Genomic DNA, 12,273 nt, shown 5'->3' with positions numbered 1-12,273 from the left:
CATTTTTCACTTTTTGCCTTCATCTCCACCCTCTGGGTTCTTGACTCGCCCTCTCGCCACCCCAGGGTGCCGGTCCCCTTCTAAATGCTACTTGGACTGTTATTCTCTGGGTTTCTAAACCCTGTCTGGACGTAGTGCTCTCAACTCTTTGGTTAGAAGCAGGTCTGAAGGATGACCAAGAACTTAGAGGAAATGAAAATCCTCATACCCCCTGAATCACCCTTAACGTCCTATCTAGAGCCCTTCGTGGTGACTCCCAGAGAATTTGAGTAAAGAAGAGTGGTCATCGTTGGTAAGTGACCATGCCCTGAGGCTCTGCAGTTTGCTTCCTCAGAGATGAGAGAACGTGAAAGGTGTGTGCCCCTATCTGGGAAGCTAAAAGGTTTTTAATGCTCTTTTCATCGTCTAGAGATGGCAGGAGCTTGGACAGGCCAAGGCAAGGCTCCTCCAGGACCATCCACCTACATATGTCTTCTTCCAAAGCCTCTGTTTTCTTCAGTACCTCCACCCATGGGCCAGACTATATTTTAGGGTAATTTATGAAAACCTTGAAAGAAACAGAATCAAGAGGAATCTTCTCAATAGAACCAATAAAGATATTGGCCAACTACTTCCCATGCATTTCCACTCCAGTGTTAACCCTGTAGGTGCTAGGCTGCAAGGGCACCTGTTAGTTTTTCTTCAACCTTCACTTAATACAGAAAACCATCCAGTGTTCCCAGGAAAGGGCACAAAGCCAAATAGCCTTTATTTGTGAGCTTATAGTTTACTGACATACCAGTGCATCTAAAATAAAATTCTGGGATGATTCCTAGAAAAATTCTTATTCAAGGAACACTCAGACTATTTTCTAAATTACTTGAATGGCCTTTAGAATTTATAGTAAACTAAGTATCCCATTTTCTATCTGTTTTTAAATTAAGTATTGTTTGGTTTGATCAAATTAAGAATTCTCTTTTAAAGCTGCTTCTCTACACAGAAGGATCCTGGCTTTGTCCAGGAAGAGGGAGATGGGGTTAGTGATGAATAAACTCACTTCTGAATTGCAGACTGGTTGACCTCAGAGCCTCCTGAAGTGAGCCATCTGAGGTGGCTGCATTTTTCTTCTGGCTGGAAGTATTTAATAGATTCAAAGAAATGATGATACTCTGTTCACTCAGGATGGTCCTTTCACCCTCAGGTTTCTAATTATAGTCAGCTCTGCAGGTTATTTAACGTCCAAATGGTTTTTGTGGTATTCGTGTAGGTATCTTGGAAGTTTTGCACTGCATCCTGATTGAAAGCCCAGAAGCCTTAAACCTGATAGCGGAAGGCCACATCAAGTCAATCATCTCCCTGTTGGATAAGCACGGGCGAAATCACAAGGTGGGTATAGGAAGAACCCCAAACGGTGATTAACTTTACCTGGCTTTTCCCTTTCTGCCGCTTAATAAGTGTTCTGTGTTACTGAGAGGATGTTGACTACTCTCTTTCTTGGCTTTGATTTAAAATAATAATAATGATACTACCTTCGGAAACTGAGGTCCTGAAGGACCCTTCCTCCCTAGGAGCACACTCCGAGCCAGTCACGCTGGGTCTTGGGTGGTCCCCTCAGTTTCCACCAGCTTCCCGAGCCTGGCTCATCATTACCCCTTAACCCACAGCTGGCTGTGTGTGGGGTGCTCAACCCCGTACAAGGCCAGCTGCAGGATTCGCACCCACCCTCGGGTCCAAGAGCTTTAGTAGTGAAACAGCTAATACCAAGCTTTGTAAAGAAGCTGTAGAGAAATCAGATTTAGAATAATGTAGAAAGTCTTGGCGACATGGCATGTTCTTAAATGAAATCAGACTTGCCATGAGTCAAACCAGGTGAAGTAAGTGGATCTGCGTGAACAAGCCGGAGGGGGCGAGCTGTGGGGCTCTCCCTCTGATACAAAACAGGTGTGTGACCTTGCGCCCCAGTCATTTCAGCCGTAAAATGGAGCCATCGCCAGCCCACTTATGAAGGTGGAATGCTATATCAAGTATTTCTGAGGTCTCTTAACGTTCTAACATCTCCATTGTTATGTTATTATCTCTCTAAGCCACAATGATCTCGGGAAAGTCTATTAAAATATGTCTCATCCTGACCCTTCGACATCTGCCCCATATATGGGGGTTGCTGTGATGACTTGTTAGCGAGCAGGCAGGTACTCCGAGGCTGAGGGGGTGCATTTCAAGAGCAGATGGCATAATTGGATGTGAGGGATGGCTGCTGGGCTCATGTGGAGTGGAGAGAACCCAGCTCGGTCACTGGCCCTCTCTGCTCACCATCAGATGGGGGCGCTGCACATCGGAGACATGTCTCAGGCGGTCCAGGAGAACAAGCCTCCGTAGCACTGCTTAGATGACATGCATCGTCCTTAGGAAACAACAAAAAAGAGCTGTGGTCCTTAGCATCTGTGAAATTGCCTGGCAAAGAACAAAAAGAAATATCTGGGGGCTGTCATTGCTTTCCCAAATGTGGTAAATCAAAAGCAGGCATGAGGCCCCTGCTTCAGCCCAGCTTTGCTACGTTCCAACATGTTCCTTCCTGTCTGCAAGGTGTAAGGAGGGTAATTGATGAGCACCCGAGTAACCTGTGGCCTGAGCCACGAGCTGTGGGCACATGTCAAGAGGAGCCCTTAGACAGGATGCCCTCGTTTCGTCGCTCCCAGGGCTGCTTTACGGTCAGAGCACACTTAGTAAATAACCAGCTTTGCGATGGCTTCTTTCAGCTTTTCCAGAAACCGTCAAAACTGTATCTGTCTTCAAAACTTAGTTCAGATGCCACCCCCTCCATGAAGCTTTTTCTGAATCCCAGTTGGATACGATCTCCTCTCCTCAATCCTTGTACAACTGTGCACACTGTTACATGGTGTTTTCACTCTGCCTGTCCTTATATTACATGTATACTTCTCTCAGAGATTCAGTTCCTTTACAGCAGGGACCTTGTAAACCCCATAGTGCCCAGCTCATACGTTATACACGACAGGCATTTAATCCATGTTTGTTGAAGGTGTGATGAATGAATTAGAGGAATGGATGCGTAGGGCCAGAATCTACTCCTGTCTCATCTTGAATGATTGGCTGGTAGCTCATATATACGTACAAGTCTCATCTCATCCAACAGATGGCTATTAGTAGTAAAAAGAACAATTACTGAAAATTATAACAGTTACCCTCTAATTTTTCCATGGAGTAAGCATGGAATAATAAAAGCAAACTATGCCCTTTTCACTTGTCCCCCAGCACAACCTACCTTACTCCAAACCTGCTCACTGTTATCACAGATTAATATGTTTTATTATCTTCTTTGTTTCACAAGGATTTGGAGCCACCTGTGAGAAACATACATGGTAAAGTAGTAATATCATTGGTCCTGAGAAGGTATAAATCAGACCTGAAAAGTTAACCCGGGGTGGGGATTTGGGGCAGGAGGGGGCGGTGCAGAAGAGAGCACAGGGAAGCAAACCATCAACTCCCACAGACCTGCTACAGTAGCTCCATAAAATCACCTCCGAGTTCCCAGGCAGCCAATGTAGACGCGTTCCCAACCACCCAGTTCGTGCATCCACAGCGAGAACAGAATCTGTTCCTCAGGGGCAGCAAAGCACTCATTTCTCAAATATACAACTTGACCAAAAATTCACAGAATTAAGTACATTTTGCATTTTTAAAAATTGTTTTTATAGATAAGTCTGAGGACAAAACTGCAACAGCCAAATGATATGTCCATGGATGTACAATACCTAGTTCTTACCTTTAAAGCAGAATTCCCCCAGGAGCCTGTGTCTGGGGTAGTGACTAATGGAGATTAAAAGCACAAGAGAGGATCTTAGATGAAATGTGGTGTCTTTGATGAAAATGATTACAACTAAGTAGCAAATGAATCCACAAAGTGGGCCAGGGAAATTCTCAAGTTGGGCCAGTGTACAGATTAGAGGAGCCTAATGCCTAAGACAGACAACCCCAAATTCTCACAGTGAAGTCATTGTCTGAGGCCGGCCAGTGGGAGGGCTCCGTGCTGTGTGGTCATTCAGAAACACAGGCTCCTTCTGTGTAGCGGCCCCACTGTCCCCCAGGACAGGACTTCACAGACTGTCATGTGCTTATGAATCTCTTGGGAATCGTGGTAAAATGAAGGCTCTGATCTGGTAAGTCCGGGGGTAGGTCTGAGCATCTGTACTTCTGGCAAGCTCCTAGGTGAGGCCAGCGCTGCTGGATCCCAATAAGGAGACCCTTGGGATTTGTAATCCTTCCTTGGATCTCCACATCCAGCTGGAAAGAGAGAGGGAGGGTAGGGGCTAGGCCTGAAAGCAGTGTACATCACATCCACCACTTTCCACTGGGCAGAACTCAGTCACATGACCCCACAGAACTGCAAGGGAGGCTGGGAAATGTAGCCTCTCTGCTCAGGACAAGAAGGCAGAGTCTGGTGACCACTGGGCAGTACCTGCCACAGCCAGCCACTCATCCCAGAGGTCACTGGGATGCTCCCTCTCTGTCAGAAAGTACAGATGACCTCTAGCACTGTGTGCATGTCCCCCACGTGGACTGGCCCATCTATACTCCCTTCACTTTTTAAAAAATTTTATTGGAGTATAGTTGATTAACAATGTTGTGTTAGTTTCAGGTGTACAGAAAGTGATTCAGTTACACGTATATGCATATTCATTCTTTTTCAGTTTCTTTTCCCATATAGGTTATTACAGTATATTGGGTGGAGTTCCCTGTGCTGTGCAGTAGGTCCTTGTTGGTTATCTATTTTTTATATAGTAGCGTGTGGGTGTTAATCCCAAGCTCCTAATTTATTCCCTTCTCCGCGTTTCCCCTTTGGTTACCATAAATTTGTGTTTGAAATCTGTGAGTCTGTTTCTGTCTTGTAAATAAGTTCATTTATATCATTTTTTAAAAATCAGTTTTCACATATGAGTCATATCATATGATATTTGTCTTTCTCTGTCTGACTTACTTCACTTAGTATGTCATCTCTGTGTCCATCCATGTTGCTGCAAATGACATTATTTCATTCTTTTTTATGGTTGAGTAATATTCCATTGTATATACGTATCACATCTTCTTATCCATTCCTCTGTCGATGGACATTTAGGTTGCTTCCATGTCCTGGCTATTGTAAACAACACTGCAGTGGACATTGGGGTGCATGTATCTTTTTGAATTATGGTTTTCTGCAGGTATATGCCCAGGAGTGGAATTGCCGGCACCCTTCACTTTTAAAAGAACCCATTTAAACTTTTTCAGAAAAGGGAGTTTGCCCCTATTTCCCATTTTACCCAAAGAAATGCCTTCTAAAACAAAGCCTGAACGATGTCAGCACATTTATGGCATCATTTATTTGTAGGCGACATACTACTGCCTTAGTCTGTGTGCTTTTCACCGAGGCTTTTTTCTTCTCACTGTTCCTATTGTATGTGGATTAAGCTCTGCTTTTCTTCCGGCTGTGACAGCAAGGCTCCTACAGCTGTCACTCCAAGGCAAAACAGATGAAAATGTGTGATAGGCTGGATGATAAGTATTTAATTTCCTGGCCATCTATGGCTCTTTTCTTAGAGTGGGAAATTATCCTCTGGATTTCCAGTGCCACAGTCAATATGTTTCATGGAGTGGTAATGGTGAGAATCCTCCGTAAAACTGCCTTTGGGGTTCTTTTCTGCTTGTCCCGTAATTGTACTTTGTATTTATCTGGAATGAAATTGACATGCAGGGAGTCGGGTAGAAAATTAGTTTGTGAGAATTATGGATACAAATGCCATCAACAACCTGAAGCCATCCAACCCCACCAAGCATTGAGTCTTCGGTGGTCACTTTGTGAGACTGAACTGCGGCTGCCCCCTCCCTGTCAGCCCAGCCTGCCACAGTCCTGGCCGTTATTTAGCCACTGTTGTTTGCACAGTCCTCCCCGTAGCGGGGAGAGGGAGGAGAGTGCCTGGCCCAGCAGCTTGCTCTGCCACAATAGGAACACAAAATCTGTATGAATGAGGCCGCAGCACAAGGAGGCGGGGCAGACAGGCCAGCACGTGGCGGAAGCGGCCAGAGGCTGTTCCCACTTCCCAGGTGGCTGGAGAACGATGTGGATTAGGGACAGTGCACGACGGGTCTGGTAGATTCAGGGGCCGCCTGGTTTGCTTGCTCTTGTGGTTTGCTGTCACTCTAAGGGGAAGAAACGGTAGGTGACATGTTTTTGAATCGGGATTTCTGGGAATATAAGGGTATCTTAGTGAACTTTGATAATATCACAGCAAGAGACCCAAGACTCAGAATCTGCCCCGCTCTCCTGTCTGTCCCACCCACGTGAGTCCCAAGCCTGCTCTGAGCAAAGGACCGTAGCCAAATGGGAATTGCAGTGTGTTTCAGGAAGCACTGTATGAATGCTCACTCATCTTCTGCAGAGGGCCCCCAGGGCCAGGCAGGAGCACAAGTGTCAGCTTGAGGCCCACGGAGGGCCTTCTAGCACCTACCCTGAGAGGAAGTTTTGCCTGGGTTTTGTGCCCTAGATGACTCACCTCTCCCTAGTCCTGGCCCTGGCTGGGATATTAACCTAGACAGGCTGTCTTCAGAGCTCAGACTCTTACCCACTTTAACAGAACAGTGAGCACAGGTGCCATGCCTAGTTTGGAGGGGTGGGGCACAAGACTAGGGCAGAGCAGTTAGAAAGAAGCCCAGCCTCATTTTCCCGAGGGGCAGCAGGCTCCCGGGCATCCCTCACTCATGCCTGGTGAGACAGGTGCAGCTTTCTTGACTCTAAACAGGTCCTCGCACCTGTCACCTGGCCCCCACCTTCACGAGACCTGCTTCCTTCGTGTGCTGTGGCCATCAGGTCCTGCCTGCTGTGCCCTCCCAGGGGTCCTAAGGTCTGGTGGCGTGTGTCCTGCTGCAGGTTCTGGATGTGCTGTGTTCCCTCTGTCTCTGCAATGGGGTCGCAGTGAGAGCCAACCAGAATCTGATCTGTGACAACTTGCTGCCCCAGAGAAACCTGCTCCTGCAGACGCGGCTCATTAACGATGTGACAAGGTAAGGCCACCACCGTCATTCCAAATGCCCATCTTGTCCCCAGAAAGGAAAGGAAGAGGGCTGATCTCAACTCCAAAGCCACCTGCCCATCATTTCTGTGCTGATGCAGCCGCGTAAGACGAGACCAGGCAAATGTGTACTTTTTCAGGGCCTTGTGCTCCAATCCCTTCAGCTGAGTTTCTCAAACTTCTCCTGTAAAGCAGCCAAAGGTAGAGTAAATATTATCATCTGAGAGCTAAAGAATTTGGCCTTGAGAGAGGGGTCTACCACGTTTTATATTAAACATTAATGCATCTCTTAGACCTTCTTCCTAACGTATTTATTTTTATTTTGCTGTACCAACACTTTTTTCTAAAAATCTTTTAATAGAGTGGATGTCCCATGTTGAGACCATGATTTCTTGTGTCCTCTGGCACATGGCCGTTTACCCCAGGGCCATCTGTGAAGGCCAGGATGAAGTTCACGGGCCCATGCAGAACCCTGGCCTACTGGTCCATACATGCGGCCACATGGGAGTCATGAACTCACTGGGCCTGGACTAGGGACCAACTTCAGCAACTTTCCACCTAGACCCGCTCTCTACCCTGCAATGTGAGAAAAGAACCTCCCCTCAGAAGTGTAGAGCAGGCTCTGGTCTGCAAGCATCACACAGACTTTCTGCTGCATACAAGTCTCGTTTTTCCCCTGTGAACCCGAAACTGACATAGCCCCAGCCCAGGCCAGTGGACCTCTAAGAGTAGGATTCCAACCAGGACAACTCCAAGTAGTTTGTGCCAAGCTTTTTAACCATTTCTGCTGGATACATTCAAACCTCTATCCCTTAACAAAGTTGCCTAATAGTGATGTCTCCACACACCCCCTCCACCTTTTTTGTCATCAAGCTTGAATTTTTTTTTAGCTTTATTGAGGTGTAATTGACAAACAGAAGTGTAAGATATTTAAAATATACGATGTGATGGTTTGGTACACATATACATTGTGAAAGGATTCTCCCCATTGAGTTAATTAACACATCCAGCACCTCACACATTTACCTTTTTTTTTTTTTTTAATGAGAACGTGTGAGTTCTACTCTCTTAGTGAATTTCAGCTATACAATACAGTGTTATCAACTACAGTCACCATGTTAAATCCTCAAACTTTATTCATCTTATAAGTGAACGTTGCGCCCTTTTACCAATCTCTCCCTATGCCCCCAACCCTACCCTTGCTCTCTGGAAACCACTTTTCTGCTCTTTCTAGGAGTTGGATTTTTTTCTTTTTTTTTTTTTTTTTTTTTTTTTTTTAGATTCCACAGGTAATTGATACCATGCAGTATTTCTCTTTCTCTGTCTTATTTCTAACAGTGACTTCTTAATGCTTTCAAGAGGCCATTGTTATTAATAAGGCCTAGGGGGAAAAGCTGATGCTATGAAAATGGTTTGGGGGTCCTTAAACCAATTTACCAGAAGATGGAACTTGAGTAAGTCAGTTCTTTCACTTAGAGAAGGAAACAAGGGTTTGTAATCATGCAACTCTGTATGATGTTTTCATCATCTTTACCTGTGGATGGCACTCAGTAAATGTTGGTTGCCTTGAATAGAATATTTGAAGAGATATCCTTTATATTTTATAAGGGAATTACTGTTGTCCTGACACCTCCCACTAAGAACTTGATCCAGTGTTGGAGGCTCGAAGCTTTTTGTACTTTAGAACCAGATAAAAATCACAAAATTGCTCTTGCCCTTGGTTTAATTGGGCCGATGCCTCCTATGGTCTCGTTCAATTTGCTTTTTTACTTCTTAAGAGTCTGTAGATGCCACCTGTCCCATGTTTAATTTCAGTATTCGGCCAAACATCTTCCTGGGAGTCGCTGAGGGCTCAGCACAGTACAAGAAGTGGTACTTCGAGCTAATCATCGACCAGGTGGACCCCTTCCTCACAGCAGAGCCCACACACCTGCGGGTGGGCTGGGCCTCTTCCTCAGGCTATGCCCCATACCCCGGAGGCGGAGAAGGATGGGGGGGCAACGGTGTTGGTGATGACCTGTACTCCTACGGCTTTGATGGACTTCACCTTTGGTCAGGTGAGCACCTTGCCAAAGCTTTGGCCCCTTATCTCTTCCTGAGGATGACTGATGCTCAAATTGTTCAAACTGAGATGGTCACTTCTTGTTGAAATGATATAGACTCAAGTCTCAACTAATTAGGTGGTTAAGCAGGAAGAGCATCACATCTGAAATGAGACTGTCCTGCATTTAAACCATGAGTCTGGTACTTCAGCTGCATGGTCTAGTACAGATTACTTAACTTTTCTCAAGCTCAGTGTCTGCTTCTGTACAATCCTAATTGCATAGACTTGTCAAGATTATATGGGTAAACAGGGAAGGAGAAAAAGACTGAGCATTTACTTACTGGGCAGTAGGCTACATATCTTTTGTACATTTTTTCTCTCATTTCATTCTTACAGTGACTCCCTAAGGTGGATAATATTGATCTCATGTTACAGACATGGAAACTGAGTACAAAGATGTTTAATTAACTTACTCCCAATCACGCTGGGACGGATCCACATCTGACTACAAGTCCGTCATTCTGTCGATGCAACATATTGCTTCACGATACACTTTGTAAGGTGTCTGGGTCTGTGCCTGACACACAGTAGATGCTAATCTCTTAAAGGAATTCAAAGCTTCCTTTTTTTATATAGACATTGATGCCTTCCCCAAAGCATGTCCATGGCCTGTGCCTGTGGACAAATGGGTTGGCTTCTGCCTGGGTGAAAATGGAAAACTAACCCTCAGGCTTTCACCCACAGCAGAAGCTCTACTCCTCCCATCTGTTGTCCACAGTGTGTCTTATCTGTACCTTTTGTAAAACTGCAACTGGAGACACTGTGTCCCTTATAGAAATTCCTTAGGTAAGCGTTGTGCTGCATGCCTCTTACATAAGGAACCAGGACACACATTTCTCCTTAAATCCAGTACCAGGGAAAAGTTTGTCTCCACAGGGCAAAACTATGTATTTTCTTTTGTATCTGAGAACTACATTATCCATCATGTTTTCCTTCTTCCCTTAGCTTCCAGCTAAAACCAGTAGCTCAGGTCCTGGTCACATGTTTCTTATCGTTGGTCTTTACTTTCAATTGATCAGTATGGGGTTTTTTTGTAATTTTGTGCTGTTTTATATTCAGTATAAACATTTTTTAACTTTTAGGAATGGTGTAAACGTATTTATTTAGGTACTTCTTTATCTGGGATCACTTATGGGAAGAAATCGTCTGTGTCTGTTTTTGTGTGTCCCAGGGGACAGTGTGGTACAGACAAAAGTAGGTACAAAAGGGCAGGATGATGGGTTAGAGGGAAATGGCAGTCTTGTTCTCATATCCTCCCAGCTTAACCTTCCCTGGTTCCATTTTCATGGGGGGTGGGGATGGATCTTCTCCTCTTGGTTCTCAGAGCCCCATCGTAGAGCCACTGTTTCCGTGGTGATACGGTCATAGTAGCCTTTAGCTTAGATTATCATCAGATGGCATAAGGCTCTCAGGAAGTTGTCTCCGGGGAAGTGATTTGAAAAGAAGGAGTCCTTATGCTCACACACGTCTACAGCTCCTGAGTTTGATAAAATTGAATCTGTGGGGGAACGAGTGGGATTGAGGTGAGAAAATCATTACCTCCTGCCTGCTGGTTGCCACTCAGCTCCTGCCCTGTCCTCACTACGAGCCAAGCATATTCTCTGGATCCCAGGCTGCACCTAACAAGAACTCTGGATTGGTTAAGGAAATACGAAGTCACCAAGACCCTTGGATGAAGCAAAATGGCCCCTAGTTTCAAAGAGAAACTAACCATTCTCAAAGGAAAACACTTACTCCATCTTTTCTAGATTTCGCAGCCCTCCGTGCCCCTCCGTGGCATATCCCTTTGTAAAGTCTGCAGAATAAATACATCAGTGAGTCAGGAGGCAGACGAGCCACTCGTTGTGCATCCAGAAAGGACTGCTGTCAGTGCATTTCAGGACGTGGACATCCATCCAGTTGTGTATTGTTCGAGGAGTGGACGGTGCCCAGGAGTGTACAGTGTTCCCTTCTTTCCTCTTGTCCGCTCAAGACCAGGAAGCCAGATGTGCTGAGCCCACACGGTCATTACTAGCAAGGGCTCATCTGATTGGAAATACAGGGGAAGGGGGCTTGGGATTCAGTTTTTCAAAAGCTGACTGTGGCTCTCTGAACATTATTCACATAGTAATATAACTCCGTATAGGTGCATTTGGGGGACTTCACCCCTCAGCCTTCAGCATCTGGTGAGATGTAGAGAAACCAGCATCTACAAAATTGGCACCTTTCATGCTCACTAAAACACAAAGCTTCCTTGGGTTTGGGCATCATTCTGAATTCTCCAAGCAGCACACAGGGAACATATATCTAGCAGAAGGCACTACAGATGGATATGTCATCGTGTGCTCCAGCAGAAGGAATAAGGTTTCTGTTAATGGCTTCTACCAGGACAGCAGTGAATTCTGGACTATCTGATGAAAGGGTAATTGTCTGATGTAGAAATGAAGTGAAGTGACGCTCTAACTTACTACAGGAGGGAATAGAGGGTGGCTAGGGAGAGAGAGTGGAAACCGGTCTGACAATTTTTCTTCTTTTCCTTGAGATGTAAATGCCCAGGTCCATTACCTTTATTTTTTTTTTATTGGAGTAGAGTTGATTTACAGTGTTGTGTTAGTTTCAGGTGTACAGCAAGGTGAATCAATTATACATATACATATATCCACTTTTTTTTTAAGATTCTTTTTCCATATAGACCATTACAGAGTATTGAGTAGAGTTCCCTGTGCTATACAGAAGGTCCTTATTAGTTATCTGTTTTATGTATAGTAGTGTGTATATGTCAATCCCAATCTCCCAATTTATTCCTCCCCCCCTTATCCCCTGGTAACCATAAATTTGTTTTCTACATCTGTGACTCTACTTCTGTTTTGTAAATAAGTTCATTTATACCCATTTTTGTAGATTCCACATATAAGTGTTATCATATGATATTTGTCTCTCTCTGTCTGACTTACTTCACTCAGTATGACAGTCTCTAGAAATGGGAGAAAATATTTGCAAACAAAGCAACAGACAAGGGGTTAATCTCCAAAGTATACAAAAAACTCATGCAGCTCAATATCAAAACAAACAACCCAATCAAAACATGGGTGGAAGATCTAAATAGACATTTCTTCAAAGAAGGCATACAGGTGGCCAAAAAGCACATGA

At 44.8% G+C, this 12,273-nt stretch overlaps 1 protein-coding gene across 2 annotated transcripts in view; it reads left to right on the top strand.

Annotated features, from left to right (window-relative positions):
- The window catches only part of RYR3 (ryanodine receptor 3), a 557,080-nt gene that overhangs the window by 299,055 nt on the left and 245,752 nt on the right, over positions 1-12,273 (top strand). For both annotated transcript variants that reach the window (XM_027083790.1, XM_027083789.1), the window contains exons 16-18: positions 1,247-1,365; positions 6,899-7,032; positions 8,856-9,097. In XM_027083790.1, coding sequence (XP_026939591.1) covers positions 1,247-1,365; positions 6,899-7,032; positions 8,856-9,097 — 495 coding nt within the window. The remainder of the gene's footprint in view (positions 1-1,246; positions 1,366-6,898; positions 7,033-8,855; positions 9,098-12,273) is intronic.

This window comes from Aethalodelphis obliquidens, unplaced genomic scaffold (assembly GCF_003676395.1).
Source record: "Aethalodelphis obliquidens isolate GAN/ISIS:26980383/991018 unplaced genomic scaffold, ASM367639v1 scaffold51, whole genome shotgun sequence".
NCBI classification, from domain to species: Eukaryota; Metazoa; Chordata; class Mammalia; order Artiodactyla; family Delphinidae; genus Aethalodelphis; species Aethalodelphis obliquidens.
The sequence above is the reverse complement of the archived record's forward strand: the minus strand, read 5'-3'. Positions and strand labels throughout refer to the sequence as shown.